At 34.2% G+C, this 25,522-nt stretch overlaps 3 protein-coding genes across 3 annotated transcripts in view; 2 read left to right on the forward strand and 1 right to left on the reverse strand.

The window, feature by feature from the left end:
- Positions 1-25,522, forward strand: part of LOC111056175 (galactosylgalactosylxylosylprotein 3-beta-glucuronosyltransferase I) — a 79,405-nt gene that overhangs the window by 2,914 nt on the left and 50,969 nt on the right. The window lies entirely within an intron of this gene.
- On the forward strand, positions 3,127-15,090 carry LOC120353511 (galactosylgalactosylxylosylprotein 3-beta-glucuronosyltransferase 3-like). Its single transcript, XM_039437378.1, has 5 exons — positions 3,127-3,324; positions 6,144-6,332; positions 10,206-10,310; positions 12,473-12,539; positions 13,464-15,090. Exons 2-5 carry the CDS (start codon positions 6,144-6,146, stop codon positions 13,490-13,492), a joined length of 390 nt encoding a protein of 129 aa, XP_039293312.1. The 5' UTR covers positions 3,127-3,324; the 3' UTR covers positions 13,493-15,090.
- Positions 18,058-21,203, reverse strand: LOC111061173 (chromatin modification-related protein MEAF6). The gene is made up of 2 exons (XM_039437379.1): positions 21,001-21,203; positions 18,058-18,526 (listed from the first exon to the last, which is right to left on the reverse strand). Exons 1-2 carry the CDS (start codon positions 21,073-21,075, stop codon positions 18,278-18,280), a joined length of 324 nt encoding a protein of 107 aa, XP_039293313.1. The 5' UTR covers positions 21,076-21,203; the 3' UTR covers positions 18,058-18,277.

The following is a 25,522-nucleotide window of genomic DNA, read 5'->3' on the forward strand; positions in this document are numbered from 1 at the left end:
AGCACATCCACACTGATACACTAACTATTTATTTGATCAGATCATGCTTACACAAGATTTAATTATCATATAACGCTTTCCAGAATTCTCATCCACAAGTATCTGATGTTACCTGTTCAGTTGATTCAGTTGAATAACAATTCACAGTTGAATCATAATTTACTCTTAAAAACTGTTATTTGTTTTCTCCAAGATCAAAAACTCACTTAATGTTAAACTAAAAAAACTCAGTTCTAAAGTCCTAGTTCTCAGTTCTCAGTCCTAAACTCAGTTCACGTTTGAATTTGTATCACATATGAAAATTTATTCAGTTTCGTGATAATCTTTCCATATGATAAAAATATTTCTCAACTATTTTAAAATTATTTTTTTCAATCAATAATATTATAATTTCTTCAGCATTATTCAGTTAATTTAATCATTCTTTATTTTATTTTCAATCACCTATTAAATTTGTTTTTCAAATGTGAGAATATTGATACTGATGGGCACGCATCATAAAAATATTGAAACCCTAACTTATAGAAATAGACACGGCCAGACATCTGTGTAATGCATGCAATGAATAATCCACTTGTCAGCTGATTGATTATGAATAATTCTATAGTCTGATTGATCCTATCTTCAAAATAGATGATAGATATAGTGATATCAGAGTATGGAGGAATTCCTTTTCTTTTCATACCATCCTTAAAATGAAAAATTTCAAAAACCTTGTGTATACATCGACGCGCAGTTGAAAAAGGAATATTCCTGCCAAATCTCATCGAATGCTACTAACGCGTTTGGCCGTAATCGCGTTACATACAGACAGACAAAAGCAAATCGAGTTGAAACATAGACCTCACTACGTTCGGTCAAATATATCCTCTACCTTGTATAAAGTGTCCATGATAACTAAGAGTGTTCCAGCAGTTTGAATAGTTCTGTATTTGTATTAGGTAATGTGTTATATAAAACTGAACTACTAAATATTGCTAGAATAGACTATAGAGAAAATATAGCATAGTATGATATCCCATGGTATAGAGCGTTTATGTTTCCACTTTTTCCAAATTCCACTGTTTATTCAAACCAATAGTCTCAGTAGTTCTTTATCGTGAAGCTATGTGACGCTGGTAGTCTCTCATACTGTGCCGGTCTTTCATGCTCACCCGGCCAAAACAGTATCATTTGTGGTGATACTGTATCATTTGTGGCGATACTGTATCTTTCATGGTGATACCTTTGAGAGAATATAGCATAAGAAGATATCCCATGGTACATGGTTTATGTTCTAAATTTCACTGTTAACTCAAACCGATAGTTCTTTTCGGTGAAGCTATGTGACGCTGGTTGTCTCTCTTACTGTGTCGTTCTTACACACTCGCCCGGCCAAAACAGTATCATTTGTGATGATACTGTATCATTTGTGGCGATACTGTGTCATTCATGGTGATACCTTGGACAGAATATCGCATAAGAAGATATCCCATGGTATAGAGCGTTTATGCTCTATAAATGTATCATTTGTAGTGATACTGTATCATTCATGGTGATACCTTAGAGGGAATATAGTATAAAAAGATATCCCATGGTACATGGTTTATGTTCTAAATTTCAACTCAAATCGATAGTTCTTTTTGGTGAAGCTACGTAACGCTGGTTGTCTCTCATACTGTGCCGTTCTTACTCTCTCACCCGGCGAAAAAAGTAATGATAGACAGTAGTCGACAGTACCTAATCGGCTTGAATATAAACTTATATTCCAAAAAAAATTGGAACATAACCAACCAATACAATGGGATTTATCGTCTTCCTAGACATTAGTATTGACAACATCTGTGTCAAATTTATTCGTTATTATAGTGTTGGAAATTTATAAACAAAGATCTCATACGAGAGGACTATTTCTTGTACAAAACTATTGTAAATTATAGACTGTATACGAGTTCATGAAAACAATATTGATCAGAATACCAATATCCAATGCCAGCAGGGTTGGTCTAGTGGTAAGGAGCGTGACAAACTTCAATCTGCTATCACCGACTGTTCGTGGGTTTGAATCCCGTCGATGGCATGGACGTTTGATCGTCTCATCAATTCAATTTGCCGGCCAGATAGCCGAGTTGACTAAGGCGTTGCACCCTTCAGCCTGCTAGTGCTACCTGGTCGCGGGTTCGAATCACATAGAATCGTTTGGACGATTGATCATCTCATAATTCACCCTCGCACTCTCCATTACTCATGCACAAGCAAAATGCTCATGTGAGCATCATCCGCAATAAAAAAAAAATCTGGTGTGGCGCACTCACACAACTTTCCTTGCCGTTATGAAAATTGATCAACTGACGCTAGTGTTCCCGCGCATATCAAATCTACTATTCTAAGATCTGAGACAGCTGGTGACAGGACAATAGCGCTGCAGACCCACGAAATCTGCTATCTCTTCGTAGTGGATGATTTAATAGAATCAACACTTGCCAACACTTTGCAATTGAATAATCTTATTTTCTCGCATTTCGAGCTTATTTTCAATTTTAGGTGAAAATGTTACTGGACATTAATTGCAGAAATTTTCATGCTCTATCTTTCCCACTTGAAATGTGTTGTTTAAATTGTATATAAAGGCTGATAATTCAAAAATCTAACTTCTATCTAAAATCAAACTTTGCATAGATGGGGCAGAGCTCCTGAAATTTTTACAGATATGGGACTTGTGGCAGTCGATAGAGCTTATCAATGACTTTTTTAGGTATGAATTTGTTTGAAATCGTTGGAGCCGTTTTCGAGAAAATCGCGAAAACCCCTGTTTTTGACAACATTTTCGCCATTTTAGCCGCCATCTTGAATTGCATTTGATCGAAATTGTTCGTGTCGGATACTTTTAGTGTGAGGACCTTAAGTTCCAAATTTCAAGTCATTCCGTTGATTGGGAGATGAGATATCGTGTACACAGACGCACATACACTCATACACACACACACACAGTGTGAGTTTTTTGGACTCAGGGGACCTTGAAACGTATATAAATTTAGAAATTGGGGTACCTTAATTTTTTTCGGAAAGCAATACTTTCCTTACCTATGGTAATAGGGCAAGGAAAGTAAAAAAAATCACCAACGTACAAGGAAAAAGTTCATGTAGACATAATTAGCAATAAAACATTTTTGGTGAATTTTAATCTTTTTGTTTGTATAGGAACCTAACTGGACGAAACCCAGAGGTGTTCTACAAAGAAATGCAGGTCTCCAATGGCTGAGAGAAAATAGAACTCCTGAAGATAAAGGAGTTATCTACTTTGCCGATGATGATAACACCTACAGTCTCCACATTTTCAACGAGGTGATACATCAGAGTTACATTCTTAAATATAAATCAATATCAGCTCTATCGTCTTTTGGTGCGTACAGATTTGCGCGCCGCGAACACGAGCAATTCACTTTTCATCAGCTGATTATATCTGTATTTGTACAGAAACGGTAAGATACATATATATAAAAATATAAAAAATGGGCTCTATTTTATACTGTAATGTTTTTTATTGATGTAATTAATTTGTGTGTTTGTGTGTGTGTGTGTGTGTGTGTGTGAATAAATGAATTGAATGAATGAATTGAATGAATGAATGAAAAAGCTTGGCATCAGCTGATCAAAAGTGAATCTCTCGTCTTTGTGGAGCGTAAATCTGTACGCACCTTTACAATGCAACATTCATTCTCATTTATCATTGCCCATAATGAGTTCTGAACTGCTCAGCCGTGTACACGCATATCCATAGCCACCTCTAATACAAGGCCCCGGCCTACGATACTGCAACGGCGCAGCGTAGGCCTAGAATCTAAAGGTGCGTACAGACTTTCGCTCTGCTCCACAACCGAACGTCACTCGAGCAGAGCGATCGATTGATGATCGACTGGGGAGCAAGAGTGGAACGCGAGAAGAGCTAACATCTCCCTTAACGTTCATGATCGGTGCGACTGAAGAGCGGGGGCGGAGCGATGGAGGAACGAGGGCGGAGCTTGCCCGGAGCTCGTTCGAAGCGCGTATATCTGTACGCAGCTTAATACATGATTGGTGAAAAAGATTTAAAAAAATACCAGCTGATATTTTTCACCAATCATGTATTAGATCAGCTGGTATTTCTTGAATCTTTTTCATCAATCATATATTAGATGCGACGTTGCAATATCGTAGGCCAGGGCCTTGTATTAGAGGTGGCTATGGCATATCTCTTGTAGCTCTCCCTTAAATTGATGATTCAGCTGGTATTATTACTGACTAGCAGGTAACCCGTGCTGCTTATTAAAAACTTGAGCTACTGACATTTTTCAGAATTGAATATAGGCCCATCACCATCCTCGTAAATTAAGAATCTAAATACAAAATTTCAAGTTACTCAGTACAGACGTGATGTGATGCGTCATTCGTGAATTTCCTATCTCTTTCGTGTATAAGCCAATTCTTTCCTTTATTATTGTACTAGCAGGTAACCCGTGCTCTGCAAGGGTCCATTTCAAAACTTGACGTAATGAAATCTTGAAGAACTTACAATAGGCCTATAACCATCCTCGGTAAATTAAGAATCTATATACAAAATTTTAAGTTAATCAGTTAAGTACTTGGGACGTTATGATGCGTCATTCGTGAATTTCCTATCCCCTTACGTGTATAAGCCAATTCTTTCCTTTATTATAATTTAGTGAATTCTCTATATTAGATTAGGCTTATACCATATTATATTATACTATTAATACATTAGAATTGTAATTTTTGGTTGTGTCAAGAGGGCTATTATGGGAAGTACATCTTCCTGGTACCCTCATATTGTAATGTAAATAAATAAATATACAGAGTGGTTCATAAGTCATTGACACTCTGGTCTGTTGTTGACTCTATTTTAATCGTTTATCGAATAACAATGAACACACTATCAAACATAACCTTATTGGCTTATATGGAGGAAACCTTCAATAGAGGTTCCCAATAGCATTGTTTTTGCCATGAAGGAATAAAACTTTTATTCTATTAGGATGTATTTACAATGTATCATTTGAATTTGACGTTTCCGATAGCATTGTCTGTATGCACTAAAGGAATAAAAATCATTCTTATTCTTAACTTCGTACCGCCAAAAAGTCAATGTTTCTCATGCCACACTTGACTTTATTTTGTGAATCATGAAATTTATCTGACAATATTTTCATTTACATCCCAATACGGACTTCCTATGTGCTTAGTTTTAATACCAGTAAACAATTTTATCACAGAGTGACGTGTTTATTACAGCTGGTAAGTTTAGATGCTAAATCATATCACAACATGATCTTTAATCCATTATGATCTTCCCGTTCTACCCGCTCGGCCGACAATTTCGAAAACATAGGTCTGTAAAATGGATTAATATATAATTATTATTAGCCCCTCTATTAAAATTTCTGGTCAGAAACCATCCCCAATATTCACACAACATATTCCCAAAGTTTCATGCCGTTCTGTCAAGTAGTTTTCGAGTCTATAGGGAACAAACAAACTAACACACAAACAGATATTCATTTTTAGATATAAATTGTAGTAAACAGCTGTGGTAAACAAATCTAAACAGCTGTGGTTTGGTTTGTAACAAAAGATGACCTTAAAAATTGCTAGCGTCAACTGACTTATGGGCCACTCAGTATTATCATAGAGAAACAATAGCATAAATAGATATCCCATGGTATAGGGCGTTTATGTCGCAACTTTTACTGTTATCTGAAGCCGATAGTCCACGTAGTTCTTTCCCGTGAAGCTTTATGACGCTGGTAGTCTCTCATATTGTGCCGTTCATACACTCTTACCCGGTCAAAACAATACAAATCAAATCAATTTTATTGCCATTTTTTTTACAAACAAGTGAAACAAAAACATTCTTATAATGTTATAACTAATTATAATCTGAACTAATTTAAAAATAATCGACAGTAATCGGCTTGAGATAACAGTAAAAGTTGCAACATGAACGCCCTATACCATGGGATATCTACTTACGCTATTGTTTGTCTATGGTATTATAGAATATAGATTATATTATAGATGTATAGATTATTGGTCGAATCTTGCTCTTATTAAGGTTGTATTGTGGAGGAATAAGATTTGATGTTTGATTGGTGTGTTGTGTGTGTCAGATGAGGTGGACAAAGCGAGTGAGCGTGTGGCCGGTGGGCCTGGTGGGGGGATTGCTGGTGGAGCGCCCCCTCGTCAACGCGGCTGGCAAGGTGTCCGGCTTCAACAGTGTCTGGGGGACGGACAGGCCCTTCCCCATCGACATGGCGGGGTTCGCTATCAACCTACAGCATCTGCTCGCTCATCCTGAGGTAAATCACGTCCTGAAAACATACTGCTTGCTTGTCCCGAAGTAAATCGCGTCCTGAAAACATTGTGCTAGCTCATACGGAGATAAATCAGGTACTGCTTGCTTGTCGCGAGGTAATCACATCCTGAAAACATCCTGCTTGAAAGTATCGAGGTAAATCACGTCCTGAAAACATTGTGCTAGCTCATACGGAGATAAATCACGTACTGCTTGCTTGTCGCGAGGTGATCACATCCTGAAAACATCCTGCTTGCTTGTCTCGAGGTAAATCACGTCCTGAAAACGTCCTGCTTGCTCGTCCCGAGGTAATCACATCCTGAAAACATCCTGCTTGCTCGTCTCGAGGTAAATTACATCCTGAAAACATCCTGCTTGCAAGTCTCGAGGTAAATCACATCCTGAAAACATTCTGCTTGCAAGTCTCGAGGTAAATCACATCCTGAAAACATACTGCTTGCTCGTCACGAGGTAAATCACATCCTAAAAACATCCTGCTTGCAAGTCTCGAGATAATCACATCCTGAAAACATCCTGCTTGCAAGTCTCGAGGTAAATCACATCCTGAAAACATCCTGCTTGCAAGTCTCGAGGTAAATCACATCCTGAAAACGTCCTGCTTGCTCGTCCCGAGGTAAATCACGTCCTGAAAACGTCCTGCTTGCTCGTCCCGAGGTAAATCACGTCCTGAAAACGTCCTGCTTGCTCGTCCCGAGGTAAATCACGTCCTGAAAACATACTGCTTGCTTGTTCCGAGGTAAATTACATCCTAAAAACATCCTGCTAGCTCATACCGAGGTAAATCACGTCCTGAAAACGTCCTGCTTGCTCGTCTCGAGGTAACCACGTTCTAAAAACATACTGCTTGCTCGTCACGAGGTAAATCACGTTCTAAAAACATCCTGCTTGCTTGTCTCGAGGTAAATCACATCCTAAAAACATCCTGCTTGCTCGTCACGAGGTAATCACGTTCTAAAAACATCCGGCTCACTTATTCTGAGGTAATCACATTCTGAAAACATACTGATTGGTCTTCCCGAGGTGATCATATCCTAAAAACATACTGCTTGCTCGTACCGAGATAAATCACGTCCTAAAAACATCCTTCTTACAAGTCCCGAGGTAATCACTTTCTGAAAACATCGTCGATTTTTTGGTGCTGAGGGTGATACCCACATGAGCTCTAGGCTTGTGAGTGGGTAATGAGACGAATGAAGGTGAGATGTGAGTGGACCTTCAGATTAAAGTGTGTTCCGAACTACCGGGAAGCGATTTATAAACTCATAAATTATCCTCAGGTAATCACTACATAAAAACATCATTCTTGCTCAGTCCGAGGTAAGCACATCCTGAAAACATACTGCTTGCTCTTCCCGTTGTAATCACATCCTGGAAGGTAATCACGCCCTTAAAAACATGGTTGGATTGTCCTCCAAGTAGGTTGAATCAAAGAGAGAGCAAAGTTTATAAAGTGAGGTCCACGTTATAATGGCCGTGGATAAAGATAGAAGAATAGCGATGCCGATTCTCTTCATTAATTAATTATATTTCCACACTGTCTAAAACATAATTGGCATCGTTGTGAACCTATAAAAGGATAGTACCACCGGCTTTGTCGAATGATAGACAAGGATAGCAAAACCAAAAATGATCAAATACTGTCATTATAACGTGGACCTCACTATAGTGATAATATAGTTATAATCGCATAGGTAAACAGCGCGTTGGCCACTCTCTGTCTTGCTATAAAGGATGGCTGATACCGGTATATCTGATTAACTGATCATTCTTGTTTAAAATAATCAATTATATTTTATTCGTCAAGAATCGATGTTAAACAAGAACGAACAGTTAATATTACATCAGATATATCGGCTATCCTCTACAGCAGGCAGTGGTAAGGCAGAGAATAGGCAACACTATTTTTCTATGCCATTATAACGTGGACGACACCATACAGGCCTCGACGTCAAAATTCATTTTTCGCCACACTGCACAAAAAGCAGCTGTTTTCCAGTCCCTACGTAGATCTGAAAGACATTGTTTGCAGACGACTCTCGTCTGACATCAGAACAGGTTTCTTTCCGGCCTAGGCCGGAAAGAGTACCCTTTCCAGCCGCAAATATGGAACTAAGAAAGGTGATCAAAAAACAGCTGATCAAAACACTTTTCATTATTTGTGTTCATTATTCAATAATTAAAACATTAATAATAATAATATCATCTTATTGTCATTTGAAAGAATAAAAAATTATAAACTCAACCTCCCACATAATTGAACATCATCTTTTAGGTTATTTAGACAAATCAGAATAAAAAATAAAAATACTTGGACAATTTCCTGATATTCAGATTACCTCAGATTTGCTAGAGCTATCACCTTCCACTTCTGCTTTCGGAAGTGCTTAGTAAACAACTATTCTCATATATATATTGTTTATTTTTGTGTGTGGCGAAAAATTGCGTTCGCACCACAGGCAAAAATGTTTTTCCGGCTCTCAATCTTTTCTAGTCCTCGGCCTACGGCCTCGGACTTGAAAACCGATTTCGAGCCGGAAAAATCTCATTTTCTGCTCTAGGTGCGAAATATACTATTTCAAGTAGCCACCTTCAATTATAGTGGGATTCACGTTATGAAGTCAGCACCTTCTAAACATTAGTTTGCTATCCTTGTCTATTGTTAAACAAATCAGATAGCTCTATCCTTCTCTAACTCAGCACTGTAGCCAAATGAAGAAGTACTTATGATCAATATTTTTGTATAAATGTTATGTAAATAGTATTAGAAAATCATTAATGAATATATTTCCTTGATGAATAGGATAGAATATATAATTTGATACGGGGCCTAGAATCACAGCTTTGAACTACCAGAGTAGTTCTAATTCCAATGTTAGAAATTCATGAATGATTAGAATACAAAAAAAATCTGGTGTGGCGCACTCACACAACTTTCCTTGCCGTTATGAAAATTGATCACCTGACGCTAGTGTTCCCGCGCATCTCAAGTCTACTATTCAAAGATCTGCCAGCTGGTGACAGGACAATTACGCTGGAGACACACGAAGTCTGCTATCTCTTCATAGTGAATGCTGTAATAGAACCAACAGTGTTGCCAACAGTTTGCATTATTGAATAAACACATTTTCTCAAATTTCGAGCTTATTTTCAATTCTAGGTGGAAATATCACTGAACATTAATTGTACATATTTTTATGCTCAATCTTTTCCAACTGGAATTTTCTGTTTAAATTGTATCTGAAGCCTGATAATTGGGAATCCAAAATCACACTTTGCATTGATGGGGCGGAGCTCCTGAAATTTTTACAAATATGGGACTTGTGGCAGTTGATAGAGCTTATCAATGACTATTTTAGGTATAAATTTGATCAAAATCGTTGGAGCCGTTTTCGAGAAAATCGCGAAAAACCCTGTTTTTGACAACATTTTCGCCATCAATTTGAATTGTATTTGATCGAAATTGTTCGTGTCGGATCCTTATAGTGAAAGGACCTTAAGTTCCAAATTTCAAGTCATTCCGTTAATTGGGAGATGAGATATCGTGTACACAGACGCACACACACACACTCATACACACACACACACACACACACACACACACACACACACACACACACACACATACAGACCAATACCCAAAAACCAGTTTTTTGAACTCAGGGGACCTTGAAACGTATAGAAATTTAGAAATTGGGGTACCTTAATTTTTTTCGGAAAGCAATACTTTCCTTACCTATGGTAATAGGGCAAGGAAAGTAATAATACTAAGTCCACTCTACATAATTTTTATTGTGGTTCTGTGATATCTTGTATGAGGACAGCTATTTTTTTTAAACCATTTTCTCTCAATTTCCAGGTGAAATTTTCATTCAAAGTAAAAATGGGCCATCAAGAGAGTGTTTTCCTTGACCAGTTGACAAAAAAGGAAGATCTGGAACCGTTGGCCGATAACTGTACTAAAGTAAGTAGTAATTATTGACGAAAAAATTTTTATAAAATTTATCTTGATGTTGAATGAGAATGAGCCGCCGTCAGTTAGTGAATATTCACTAATATCATAGAGAAAATATAGCACAAGGAGATATCCTATGTTCCAAATCGTTCCAAGTTCCGAATTTTTGTTAACTCAAGCCGATTACTGTCGACTACTGTGTATTATTACTGTTTTGTTGGGGTGAGAGTGAAAGAGCGGCACAGCATGAGAGACTACCGGCGTCACATAGATTCACAAAAAAACTACTATAAGGACTGTCGGCTTGAGTTAACATTGTAAATTGTAACATAAACGCCCTATACCATGCAATATCTTCATGTGTTATCTTTTCTCTATGCTAATATTGAGTCGTTAGTATCACTTGGTATCACCTCTCTGTAAACTTACTCATAATCTCACTGTAAACTTACTCATAACCTCACTGTAAACTTACTCATAATCTCACTGTAAACTTACTCATAATCTCACTGTAAACTTACTCATAACCTCACTGTAAACTTACTCATAATCTCACTGTAAACTTACTCATAATCTTGTGTATCAACATACAGCACTCATATGGTTTTGTATCCCATCATTTCTAATTGCAATATGTTAAATTGCAGTTAAATCCCTTAGCCTCCAGTGTGTTGTCTAACTGACTCTGAGGTGAGGTGGGTTCTCAGAGACAATCAGCCGTATTGGCTGTGAATTTTTTACTTTCCGAAAAAAACTAAGGTACCCCAATTTCTAAATTTCTATACGTTTCAAGGTCCCCTGAGTCCAAAAAAGTGTTTTTTGGTATTGGTCTGTATGTGTATATGAGTGTATGTGCGTCTGTGTACACGATATCTCATCTCCCAATTAACGGAATGACTTGAAATTTGGAACTTAAGGTCCTTACACTATAAGGATCCGACACGAACAATTTCGATCAAATGCAATTCAAGATGTCGGCTAAAATGGCGAAAATGTTGTCAAAAACAGGGTTTTTCGCGATTTTCTCTAAAATGGCTCCAACGATTTTGATCAAATTTATACCTAGAATAGTCATTGATAAGCTCTATCAACTGCCACAACTCCCATATCTGTAAAAATTTCAACAATGACAGCTGTTGTTTTAGGAGTACCTTTGAGTTTCTTTTCGCGTTTTAAAATTTTCAATTATTAATACAGTATTTTCAGTTATTAGTGATGATTTAGTGAAGTATTATTATTTAATTTGGTTTTCAACTTTCCTAAATTCTAAATTCCTAGTTTATAAATATTTTGGACTCAAAATTGGACAAAAAACGTGTAGTGTAAACATAACCTATTTTTGGACAATTTCTATCTAAATTTGGGAAAGGAACAGTTTTGGGCTTTAAGCCTGTTGATCCTTTCCCAATCATTCATAGTTGAGAATGATTGTATCTATTAATGTATAAATAAATAAATGAATAAATAAGGAGCTCCGCCCCATCTATGCAAAGTTTGATTTTAGATTTCCAGTTATCAGGTCTCAAATATAAATTAAACGAAAAATTTCGAGTGAAAAAGATTGAGCATGAAAATCTCTACAATTGATATCCAGTAACATTTTCACCTAAAATTGAAAATAAGCTTGAAATTTGATTATTCAATTGCAAACTTCTGGCAACTGTTGATTATATTAAATGATTCACTATGAAGAGATAGCAGACCTTGTATGTCTCAGCGTTATTGTCCTGTCACCAGCTGGCTCAGATCTTTGCTTATAAGTAGACTTGAGATGCGCGTGAACACTAGCGTCAGGTGATCAATTTTCATAACGGCAAGGAAATTTGTGTGAGTGCGCCACACCAGATTTTTGTCATTTGCAGCTTTAATAATAATAAGATTGCAGTCCTATCAACGTTTTATTACAGTACAACTATTGTTCTTAAAGTATAGGTCATTATCTTTTCTTAATTCCTTCTCACAGATTCGTCTATGTGAGGAAAAAGATTCACAATTTTGAAAGAAGCACAGTCATGTGTTTTTCAATTATGGAGAAATTTCACAAAATACATGTACATTCTTATTCAACTAATTATATTATTCACTATAATTTTGTGTTAGAGTATTGTAATGAACTCGATTTGTGAATAAATTTTGTTCTTTTTTAATATTAGATTATCAATATTTTTCAGATCTATGTTTGGCATACACGGACCGAAGAACCGAGTTTAAAATTCGAAAAACAGCTCAAAAATAAAGGTAAAAGTTCCCTGGACGCCATGAAAGTATAGCATTACCTGTTATTGTTTGCGATTTCAGTTTTCATGTGATACCTTGATGAACTGATCAATTCTGTTTTATGGATGAAAAATCGACTTAAATGTCGACTTCGGAGTGATTGATCTCCTAGTTCATGCCATATACAAGAAAACTATTTCAATTTGCAGAACTCTTATGTGTAAAATATTTATTCCACAAACTCTTCATGATTTTTAATTACCTATTAGTATTTGTTAGTTATTAAGTAGGTTCTAGACTATCAATATTATTCGTCATGATAAATTATGTTCTTTCTTTTTAGAGAATAATCTATTACTGTAATAGATAGGCTTGACTAACTATTAACACTTGAGTGTTATCACTGCCGAAAATTCAAGTTTATCATTGATAAATAATAGAATAATGTAAGCGGTATTCCCACTCATCAGTGATAGTGAAAATATAATTTGCACAAGTTCTAATAGAATTGTTCACACTCAGAACGGCCGAGTGAGTATGAATAGTCCCATTTGAACTTATGGAAAACATATTTACAATGTTCACTGTCACTGTTTTCTGGTCATGATGAACAGATTATTTATATATTGATAAATACAATATTATTCTCAACTATGAATGATTGGGAAAGGAAAGAAATAATTACAGTTGTGATAGATGAAATAATTATATCAACGACTTCTAGAGAAAATAACAACTTTATAGTAGACTGCATCAATATTTTGCAGTGGATAGAGTCAGTAGGATGTTTCACTTCAATGCAGAATTTATTTCATAATGAAGTAGACTTGTTGATTTACTTTTAACACGTAATACATCTTCTAACACGTTGCATTTAGTAAAATTTGAGTAGGCTACTTGATTATCTTTTAGCTCATTAATCATCTAACTCGAGTAAAAATTTAGTTGCAGATTTGTTTTCCTTTTTCAAATGAAAATGTATTGGAAACTGGACTGAGCCTCAACGTCTTATTTGAACAAAGACGGAAACATAAAGAAAAAATCGAAGAAGGCATTTTGAATAATATTGGCAGTCATAGACCACTCCTCTTTATTTTATGAATGTATATCCTCTATAAATCTATGTATGTGTTGTCCTTGTGTATTTATTTTTATATATTTCTACAAATTCCTTTTTTAGTACAGTATTTTTTCACCTCTAATTATTTTCAAAATTCTAAACTAATCTAGTCTCTCATTCTTTTTTCTTGAATTCCTCTTGAATGAACAATTCAATATTGCTAAAATCAAATTCTATGAAATATGAAATTATATTTTAGAAATAGATTGAAAATATTGTGCTAAGATTTCTATGAAGACGCTTATACATTTCATTACACTCTTATTGCACTAAAAGTTATTTAAAATAAATTTTATGCGAATTTCAAAATCAATGTAATTAAATATCTAGATGTTGGGAAATTTAGCTTAGCAAGGTAATTATTGTAAAGCCGTTATTTTTATAAATAGGAAATAACTGTATGAATTTTGTTGATATAAATATTCATTAGACTAAAGTGGAGAAGGCCGATTAATATCAGACAAAAATTAAAAATTTAGTGATGAATTATCACTGGTTTGGTGCTATAAATTTTCCAAATTTACTGTTTGTTGTTTTATTGAGAATTTTTTGTATCTTATATTAGGAAAAAATGTATAATTGTTTAACCATGACAAACTGAATTATACTATCGAATAAGTCCAAGCACGTTTATAGATTTTCTTCAACTTTTGGAAAGTTGGAATAATGTATCTGAATTTTGAATTAATAGCCTACATATTGTAAAGTGTACAATTGAACGGCCAATGTTAATCAAACTTGTTATTAAATATGATTTTGGCATAATTATGAAAATGGTTTGTCAAGTTACACTGTATTGTATTGGCGAGGTATATTAAAAAAAAAAAAAAAATAAATGAATAAATTGGCCTTTATTCAATTTCACAATAATTGCATTACAAAAGAAATCAGTTATAACATTTTATCGTAGGCATTTTTTCTCCATGGCAAAGTGCCGTCTGGAGGAGTAGATGGAATTTATATGTTCAGATTCTAAAGAAATGTGAAAAGTTTACATGACAAAGAGTTTTGTCGCTTCTCTATTAATTTTTACTTGAACCAATTAATAAGCAAATTAATTTCAAAATTAATACAGAATTTCCTCTATGTAGCATAGTTTCTTTGACTATGGATACGTTAATACCTAACGTATCCATAATCAAAGATAGTAGCATTGAAAAATAATTCAATTTTATTATCTCAACTTTTAATCAAATATTGTACACACTGTGATTTCTAATGTTAATTCTCCAATTTAAAATTTTATAAGTACTATAAATTATTGCTTATTTCAAGTTAAAATCGTAGTAATATAAATTTGTAATCTGTTTATTGTTATTTACTATTATGAGCGCGACATTTTTAAATCTATTGTCAAACAAATTATTTATTAATAAATAAAAAACTGATGTAATAAAATATTTCTTGTAAATTGTATCAAATATAAAAAAATAAACGAACAATACTCTCTTCTATGTGTTTATATCATTGAAACCATCAATTTATTTTCTGAATAGTTGTGAATGTGATATTGTGGTAATTATCCAAATCGAATAAAAGTATTAGGGTAACCGTCCACTGGAACCGTATTCAACCGATCCGTTTGGCCGTTAGAACGGACGAATCTGCCGCCGTTCATTCGGCCGAATATGGTCGTTCATTGGAATCTTTTACGTCAGTCTAGTTCAGTATTTGGCTGAACTATTGAATATTGAATTAACTATTATCATAGCCACCAAAATTTTTCATAAACAATGACTATATTGAGATTTTGAAAATTGAATAAACAAATATCCACTAAATTAGTTATTCATTACAATAAAGTTGCCTTCAGATCCTATTTGTTCAGCAATCTTTGTCCACAGATTCCTCTGAACAACACGACGATGATAAATTTCGTCTTGAACCAAACTTATCAACTTTTCATTGTCCATAGTTACAACTTGATAAAACAGAACAACTTAAAAAAAAAATAAAAAAACCTGAAACAATTTTAGGTTAGGAACACTTTGTTGTCTCAGCTTGACTAGTTAGTTCGGTCGGATAGAGCCGGAAAATCCCATTCAATTCGGATCGGCCGAAGACGATCGTATGAACTTGTTGCAATGGACGAGCATCTATTCCTTTCTTTGTTGGGGGATCGTTCGGACGATTTCGATAGTTTTCGGCCGATGCTAGTTCGGTGGACGGCCAACCTTAGATATTTTCAAACCAAAGATTTATAAAAAATCGAGGTACTGGTTTCAGTTGGTACACCATTGTCAATTTCTGGCGAATTCCAGTGATAAGGCTACCGGTTGGTAACTCTAGAAATTGAGATAATTTCGGTTGTCAAACCATAATCAGAGTTTACCAGAGATTTATCTTAGTTGTTTTTGTTATACAATGGAGCAAAGTGGAAGCGTATCAAAGTAGAGCACTAATTATTATAACCCAATAAAGACAGATTCCCATACATATCAGTATCTGAACGTGTCAGGTCACTACCTCCGTAAACAAAGCCATAGTGCATTCTGGTGAAGTCAGCACAGGTAGGGCTCCTACACCAATAAAAATTTGTTGATTTCAGCTGATCTATATCAGCTAGTTTTTTACTTTCCTTGCCCTATTACCATAGGTAAGGAAAGTATTGCTTTCCGAAAAAATTAAGGTACTCCAATTTCCAAAATTTCTATACGTTTCAAGGTCCCCTGAGTCCAAAAAAGTGGTTTTTGGGTATTGTTCTGTATGTGTGTGTGTGTGTGTGTGCATGAGTGTATGTGCGTCTGTGTACACGATATCTCATCTCCCAATTAACGGAGTGACTTGAAAATTTGAAACGTAAGGTCCTTACAATATAAGGATCCGTCATGAACAATTTCGATCAAATGCGATTCAAGGTGGCAGCTAAAATGGCGAAAATGTTGTCAAAAACAGGGTTTTTCGCGATTTTCTCGAAAACGGCTCCAACGATTTTGATTAAAGTTATACCTAAAATAGTCATCGATAAGCTCTATCAACTGCCATAAGTCCCATATCTGTAAAAATTTCAGGAGCTCCGCCCCATCTATGCAAAGTTTGGTTTTAGATTCTCAATTATCAGGCTTTAGATACAATTTGAACAAAAAATTCCAAGTGGAAAAGATTGAGCATGAAAATCTCTTCAATTAAATGTTCAGTAACATTTTGACCTGAAATTGAAAATAAGCTCGATGATCGAGAAAATAAGATTATTAAATTGCAAACTGTTGTCAACTGTTGATTCTATTAAATCATACACTATGAAGAGATAGCAGACTTCGTGTGTCTGCAGCGTTATTGTCCTGTCACCAGCTGGCTTAGATCTTTAAATAGTAGTCTTGAGTTGCGCGGGAACATTAGCGTCAGTTGATCAATTTTCATAACGGCAAGGAAAATTGTGTGAGTGCGCCACACAAGATTTTTTTTGTTATACAATGGAGCAAAAGTGGAAGCGTATCAAAGTAGAGCACTAATATTATAACCCAATAAAGACAGATTCCCATACATATCAGTATCTGAACGTGTCAGGTCACTACCTCCGTAAACAAAGCCATAGTGTATTCTGGTGACTTCAGCACAAGTAGGGCTCCTACACCAATAAAAATTTGTTGATTTCAGCTGATCTATATCAGCTAGTGTTTTTATTGGTGAGGAGCGCTACCTGTGCTGGCGTTAAAATCAACCTCCTGTTATGCACTATGGCTTTGTTTACGGAGGTAATGGTCAGGTACAGTGACAATATAATTCCCATATGTTTTGATGGGACTGTTCACAGTAGCTCGACCGGGTTGAGTGGGAATAGTCTCATAAGAAATCATGGGGATTATATTTTCACTGATTCTGATATGTGGGATCGCAGGTTTATTGTAGATTTATGAAGAGTAAATAAGGAATCAAATTGGATTACAATCAGGTCCACATTATAATGGCAGTGGAGGAAGCTAGAAGAATAGCGATGCCTATTCTCTGCCTTGCCACTGCCTTCTATAGAGGATAGCTGATATTGGTGTATCTGATATGATATTAACTGTTAATTCTTGTTCAAAACAATCAATTTATAAAAATACTTCATTAACATGGGCTATTTTTTAAATTAATAAAAACAATATAAAATTCTTGAAGCACCCTTTATTTTTTTAAAAAGGTTGAAATATTTTAAAGTTTTTTAAAAAATAAAGGGTGCTTCAAGATTTTTATATTGTTTTTATCAATCAATTATATTTTATTCGTCAAGTAGATATTTCAATGATTAAATTTTTGTAATTGGGATTGAATATCCCAATCCCTGTAGATGTTTTTATTTGTTATGTATTTTATTTTTAATTGTAATAACACCATCTCCTTTGTCGAATGATAGATAAGGATAGCAACACCAATGTTAATCAATTGCTACCATTTTAACGTGGACCTCACTATAGGTGATAATATCAAGACATACACTTTCTAAACATTTTGAAACAATTTAATGAATTATTGGACGAAAAAATAAACTATTCAAGCTCAATATGTGTGTTGAAATTAGGATAAAAACATCTATATGCCGTTAAAATACTTTAAATAATGTCAATCACTGGAAACATATAATTATAGTATCACAAGATGAGAATACTTACTTTAGATAACTCAAGTTTATACACAGAAACAATTTAAAAAGGTGGATTCAATCACTTTGGCACATTTCAGTTTTGAACTCTGGGTTACTGACTGCCTGAGATGTGATACTGGATTTAGAGAACAGTCTCTCGGCATCCTTGAATTTCCTATTACCCTTCTCGGCTTTACTGTTTGTATTTTTGTTGGTGGTCAGGTAGCGGTCCCAGCCTCTGATGATGTTCCCATAGAGCTGAGTGTCCTCCAGGTAGCTGCCTTCAAAAGCATAAATCTGCCTTTCAAGATTTGCCAGGGTCTCCTGGAAAAACACATTGAAATATAGAATAACTTATAGGAATCAAGTAAAAGTCTTATAGAATAAATTCAGTAGATATGGTAGTTCTTATTTGTGCAGTCATTAAACGTTGAAAAAAGTGGAAAATGGAGAACTAATTACCCTTTCAAGTCAACTATAGTGAGGTCCACGTTATAATGGCAGTGTTAGATTAGAAATGGTGTTGCTTTCCTTGTCTATCATTCAACAAAGCAGATAGCGCTACTTCTTTCTCGCTTTGCTCTGTTGCCAGAACGTCTTTTAACAATGTAGAATTATTAATAAATTAATTTAAATTAAATTAAACAAAATATTTCATGTCAATTATGAAAATTCATTATGAAATTATTGGAAAATATAATTTCTTGCTTAATAAAATATAATTGGTTATCTTAAACGAGAATGAAGAATTAATATCTTAGAGAAACAATAGCGCTATTGTTTCTCTATGTTAATATCTATATATATAAAAATGGATGTCTGTTTGTTTGTTCCCTATAGACTCGAAAACTACTTGACAGAACGGCATGAAACTTTGGGAATATGTTGTGTGAATATTGGGGATGGTTTCTGACACAAGAAATTTTAATAGGGGGGCTAATAATAATTATATACTAATCCATTTTAAAGGCCTATGTTTTCGAAATTGTCGGCCGAGCAGCTAACGTAGAACGAGAAGATCATCATGATTCAAGATCATGTTGTGATAATATGATTCAGCATGTAAATTTACCAGCTGTAATAAACACGCCACTCTGTGATAAAATTGTTTACTGGTATTAAAACGGTAATTTTTAAGCATATAGGAAGTCCGTATTGAGATGTAAATGGAAATATTCATTGTAAATAAATACATTTTATGATTCACCAAATAAAGTCAAGTGTGACATGAGATACATTGACTTTTTGGCGGTACGAAGTTCGCCGGGTAAGCTAGTTACATCAATAAACCTGTATCAGCTACCGTATATAGAAGGCATTGACAAGACAGAGGATCGGCAACATTGTTCTCCTATCTTTCTCCACTGCCATTATAACGTGGACCTCACTATAGTTTTTCTTTGTGCAGTCATTAAACGTTTAAAAAGGTGGAAAATTGGAAATTTATCACCTTATCAAGTCAACTAGCTTCCATTTATGCTCCATCTACGTTGGGTGTGAACACTTTGAATGCAAGTATGTACAAGAGAAGTTTAATCATGCATGAGCCGAAAAACAAAATTTGAAAAGTTCCATTGAAAAACGTTATGACTTGCAGGTGGCTGCTATCACTGAACAGCCAGCAACTGCAAGTGTTCAATGTGAGTGTCTCAATAGCTTTTTCCAGATTTTGTATTTCATCTGCCCGTGCATAACCAAGCTTGCTCTTGCAAGCATTCAATGTTATCACACTCTAACGCTAAAACTTGATTAATATAGAGTATGATCACATTGTATACGTTTATGTGCAAGTGCACGCGTAGTCATGCATGACTAAGCGCGCAGTTGAGTAAAAAATCTAGAAAGAGCAATAGGAACACTCACACTGAACGCGTGCACTTGCTGGTTGCGTTCAGATACACACTTGGCAAGAGTGTGGAAGCGGAATTGCACTTTCAAGATATCTTAATACTTAGCTACGTTTCACTACGTTGAAATAGTCCTATCACGACGTCATTGATACGCACTTGGCGAGTGTTTGGAAGCGGAGTTGCACCTTCAAGGTATCTTAATACTCAGGTGTGATTCAAGAATTTCCACTTTAAAATACAATCTCAAATGTGAAATTTACAAATTCTGCCTCGTTCACATCAGCGTAGCATAGCTTTCAATATAGTGAGATAGGACGGCTACGACTTCCGAAGCGTTGCGTAGCCAAGTGGGTCACTAGGAAGCAACCATAGGCGGCCGAATGTAAAGAACGCTGGGAAAACATTGAGAGACCAGGCTACCTGGCTACAGGTTGGCTGCCAGAAACAGGCGACCCTAGCGTAAAATGAGTTTCTAGTGTGAAATAGCTCAGTCTGTTGGTAACCTACTGGATGCCAAAACTGTAATATACTAAATGTAGTACACGCATTAATAATTTTGATAATCAAAGGATTATAGCCTATAAGACGAATTGATTGGCCTCTGCAACAGAATAAGCGAAACATTCTAAGCTAAAGCTCTAACCTAATGGAGGAGTATTTGGCCGTAATAATAATATTCTCACCAATGCATACAGATCTTCTTGATCTTTCTAGAAACATAACCTATAATATTGAGTTTCACTCAATTTAGATCCTAAGCTAAAGTTTTAACCTAATGAAGGAGTATTTGGCCGTAGAAATGACTCAACAAACTTCATGGGCAACATGATTTTTAATTTCAATGGAAAGATTATTTGAGAAAACGCTTTGCAAATTAAACAGATCTTCTTGATCTTTCTGGAAACATAACCTATTATAAAGACAGTTTCACTCAATTTAGATTCTTACCGCAATTTCAGCTTTTCTCCGAACAAGTTCTGCTAATTCGGCTCGAGCATCGGAAGAGGAGCTTTTTGATGCCATTTTGTTAGAATTTCACATCCAATAGAGCAATCTAATAAAAATTTTAAATAAAATATACAAGAGAACGGTCGGCGCAAAACAAAAACAATCAAGTTTTCAAGATGTCTACTTTGTTTTCACTGCCACCATAATCGAGTGTCACTTACTATAGATCAAGCGAGTTGGACAATGTGGCGCCATATTTCAAATATTGAGGGGCATTTGTAAAGCTAGAGTGGCTACCAGTCAATAATTTATTGACTTATCAAGTTATTGAGTTATTCAAAAGTGTTTAGGGATCAGAGGATAGTGTAGAGAGGCCACTGAGATAGAGGATGCATCAGAAAAGGTAGATAAGAATGTTATAAAGCATGTACCTATCTAAATTTCTCCACTCTGTGCTGACAAATATTTTCGACATTTAAATCTCTTTGCAAAACTCAGCACTTTCTCTGATACTCTCTACCCTTACCTCTCACTCTAAGTTATGATTCTATAAACTTGGAATGAATCTTCTATTGGAAGAGTTGATATTAATATAATTTGAATAGCAGAGCTTCATTATAAAAACAAACAAAAATCTTTTCATTTGGATAGAACATAAAATAAAAAGTCAGATACTTACAAGATCATAGTTTTATTTTTAAAGCATGAACAAATACAAAGAAGCACCATGTGAATATTTAATATGCCAAAATATTGTTTATAAATATGTTAAATATCAATATATAATAGCGTAATTGTTTTTGGAAGGAACAAGAGTATTCCCTTTCTTACAACCATTTTTTTTTTTCAAATAAAATTTTGCTTTTTTCTGATAAATATGTTTGTGCTTATAAGCGTAAATTTTTAAAAATTAATGTAGCCTATCTCAAAATGATCATGAATGTTTACATTATTTTGAAAATTCATCTAAGAGCTAAGAGGTGGAAAACTAATGGTGGATATAAGTACCTACCTAACTTATATGGTGAAAAAATTCAAGATCGAACTACGTATTTTTCGAAGTGAGACATCTTTGGATAGAGAATTAGTTGAATCTATGTCTAAATGAAAACATAAGTTTTCCACAAATCTTGAAAATCTTTATAGAGAGTACAAAATCGTGATTATGCCATTACGCATTACCTACTTCTATCATTCATTCAGATGATGTACTTGGCTTTTTACAAATAGCAAGTATAAAAACTTATAAAATTTCACCCTGATTGGTTGGACAGTAAGTTAAATGTAAAGGTACAGTAGAGGATTTTATTCCATGTTTTCTTCGACTTATATGTTATCAATTTTCTTCCATAATTCGAGAACCTTCTCATTACATGGCTCAAACTTACTTAGAATACCATTCAAAGAAATACCGTATCATTAAAGTTTTAGAATATACCGGTATATGAGGGAATCAAACAAAAAAACAAACAAAAACATTGAGTTTGGCACTACCTTGTCATTGGTACAATAATGGCAAAAGTCTAATAGGAAAGTTTGAGAGAATGCCCTGAGATTTTATGGAACGGAAAGTTTAAAAACTTTTTTCTACGGTTGACACTATTTAATGCACTTCTGAAATTTATAAATTTTTCTTCCAAATTAAAAAATTGAGTTTTTAAATGAGTATTGTAGATGAAAGTGATAATAGTAAAATATGTGATTTTTAATTGGCTAATCTTAATTCATATATTGTGAATAATTCTAATTCAATACAAACTCATGTGGAAATCAGTACAATATTAAGCATAATTTATTATTAGATTTAGAAAGACGGTTCAGTTTCAAAGCACTTGGAATAGAGTGTATTAAATCTATGAAAATAAGTACATACCTATTCATAGTTTCAAGGGTTAGGCTACTAAAATAGAAGTAGAAGTGGAAAAGTGCGTGATTAAAATAAAATAAATAAATATGGTAACTCAAGTGGACAAAAGTGATTCATTCAAACTCCAAAATAAAATTGTACAAAATATTCTACACAACCTTAGATATTGTCAAGAATAAATTAGTATTGTCGTTCTTATTTGTAAAGTTTAAATTCAAATAGACCAAAGAGCCAAAGCGATATTCTTATCAGTACAAATATTGATAGTTGTTCAAAAAGTATGAGCACAATAAATTGCATTACAAGGTTATCTATAATGTTTCCCCCAAAAAACTTGGAGTTTCGAATAGCATGTGATTTCAGAAGAAATAGCAATTGTAGATTTAAAATATTTCGGAATGAAAGTTTTAGTTTTCTATGTTGATCTCATAATAGTATTGACAAAATGCAATAGAACTCAGCAATGATAAAGATAAACTATAATAATAATAACACATAGAGGAAATAAAAAGCAAATATCTACTGAATCTGAACCAACAAACACATTTTTTCTCATAGTAACAAATAAGCAATACTTGGGTAAAATATTTTAATTTCAGATTTTTTCATAAAATATATAGATTGTTCAAATACAAGATTAGTATTATCAGGATGTTTATTTGAGATTATCATTGGATTAAAGCTGAATTTCAAGAATAGCAAAATCCTTATTCTTAAATTTTTATGTCTGAATATAGATTTATTTACTATGCTTTGAAAAATATTTGAAAAAACTCATGAACCAATTTTTAATTATTATTGAACAACAACCACAACCTCAGTCAATTTAAAAATATTAATGTAAACATACAATACCTTAAATCTAAAGATTAATAAATAAAATAAAACTCAAACATAACAATAAAACACGATTAGAATATTCAGCTAGACGACTCTACCACAACCTCAGTCAATATTATTATCAATATCAAATATTCACTTATTATTATCATCATTATCTTGTAAATATATTATAGTGTCACACATAAAACGTTAGGAATGCAAAGTTATAGGTAACTCCAAGTTACCTAAATTTTAAAATGTTGGAATTGATTGGGTGACTTATAGAAACCTAGAGTTAGGATTGATAGATAACTATTAGTTACCTAAAGTTACAAATATGTGGAATGAGAAGGTAACTGTTAGTTAGGAATATTAGGGAGGGATATAGAAAGAAAAATGAAAATCTCAGTACCCTTTTTGAATATTTAATCACAACATACTTAACTTTATATCACATGAAAATGGCATCAATGTCCGAAACATGTTGTGATTAAATATTCAAAAAAGGTACTGAGATTTTCATTTTTCTTTCTATTTCTATAAAAAGTAGCCCTATACAGAAAAGAGATAGGGAGGGATACAATGTAATATTATAGGCCAGTGTTACTGTAGATCGTGCAAGTTTGACTCAACATCTTGTTTTTAATTATTGATTTATTTCCTATTTAAATTAAAGAAAATAATATGATCAAGTGTTATTATTTCTAGTTTTATGGCTAATATTTGGTTGAATCAATTTGTCGATAATTTAAATGTGTATGCATTTTTTAGTTTGTTTATCTAGTCTTTGGTTAGTTCAAAGAAGTGAAAACGTGTAGTGAATTCTACATTTTTGTTAAATAACCGCTTTCATTAGAAAAGGTAGGAAATTGTAATTTTTTCTGATGGTTTTTAACAAGTGAAAATTTTCTAGTACTTTATTATTTCAACTACGGTACTGAACTTAGTTTTACATCATTAAATTTTGTAACAGTAATAATTCCTTTTTACGAATGCTATATTCATACAAAATATTTATTCAAATTGTTGCTTCTAGTAGTATTCTATTCATGCTTTAGATGTGTTGATAATGTATTTGGATGTATATATTTAATCGTAAGGCTGAAATGTATGATTGAATTATTTTTAGTCTTAGGGAAAAAAGTTTATTGAGTTGTTCACAGTGTCTTGGCTTATTCATATATTATACTTTAGGTCCGGTTGCACAAAAGCCGGTTAAATTTTAACCGTGATCAATTTCACAAGAACCAATCAGAGAAGACTTTTGATAAGACGTCTCCTCTGATTCGTTCTCGTGGAGTTCATCACGATTAAAATTTTAACCGTGATCAATTTCACGAGAATCAATCAGAGAAGACCTTTTTGATAAGACGTCTTTTCTGATTGGTTCTCGTGGAATTAATCACGATAAAATGTAACCGGCTTTTGTGCAACCGGCACTTAGTTTCTATCTAGGATAGTTTGGTTTGATGGTGACTGAAATCTAAATGTACTGTAAAAAGTCTCAGAAATAGATTTACAAAAACAGTGTATCATGTTTGTTCATATCATGTTTTGTATTCAATCTCATAAGGAGGCGTACAGACTTTAGCACCACGACCTGAACACGCGCATCCTTTTCTATCAGCTGATGCTATCTTATTATATCTGTTGTATTTGCAGAAACAGTAAAGCCGTTATACACACATATGAATTAAATATGAACTTATGAATTCTATCAGATTAAAGCCTGTTTTCATTAGTAGATTTAGTGGTAGAGTTCCGGGCAGTACTAACTATCTTGTGAACTCTCCCAATGGAAAACGTTCATGGTAGAGTACTAGTTTTTAGTAG

This window comes from Nilaparvata lugens, chromosome 11, assembly GCF_014356525.2.
Source record: "Nilaparvata lugens isolate BPH chromosome 11, ASM1435652v1, whole genome shotgun sequence".
Taxonomy (NCBI): Eukaryota; Metazoa; Arthropoda; class Insecta; order Hemiptera; family Delphacidae; genus Nilaparvata; species Nilaparvata lugens.

Coding starts and splice junctions, on each gene's coding strand:
- LOC120353511 (XM_039437378.1), top strand. CDS start 6,144: ATGAGGTGGACAAAGCGAGTGAGCGTGTGGCCGGTGGGCCTGGTGGGG. Junction 6,333..10,205: donor ATCTGCTCGCTCATCCTGAG/GTAAATCACGTC, acceptor CTCAATTTCCAG/GTGAAATTTTCATTCAAAGT. Junction 10,311..12,472: donor TGGCCGATAACTGTACTAAA/GTAAGTAGTAAT, acceptor AATATTTTTCAG/ATCTATGTTTGGCATACACG.
- LOC111061173 (XM_039437379.1), bottom strand. CDS start 21,075: ATGGCATCAAAAAGCTCCTCTTCCGATGCTCGAGCCGAATTAGCAGAA. Junction 18,527..21,000: donor GGAGAAAAGCTGAAATTGCG/GTAAGAATCTAA, acceptor GTGTTTTTCCAG/GAGACCCTGGCAAATCTTGA.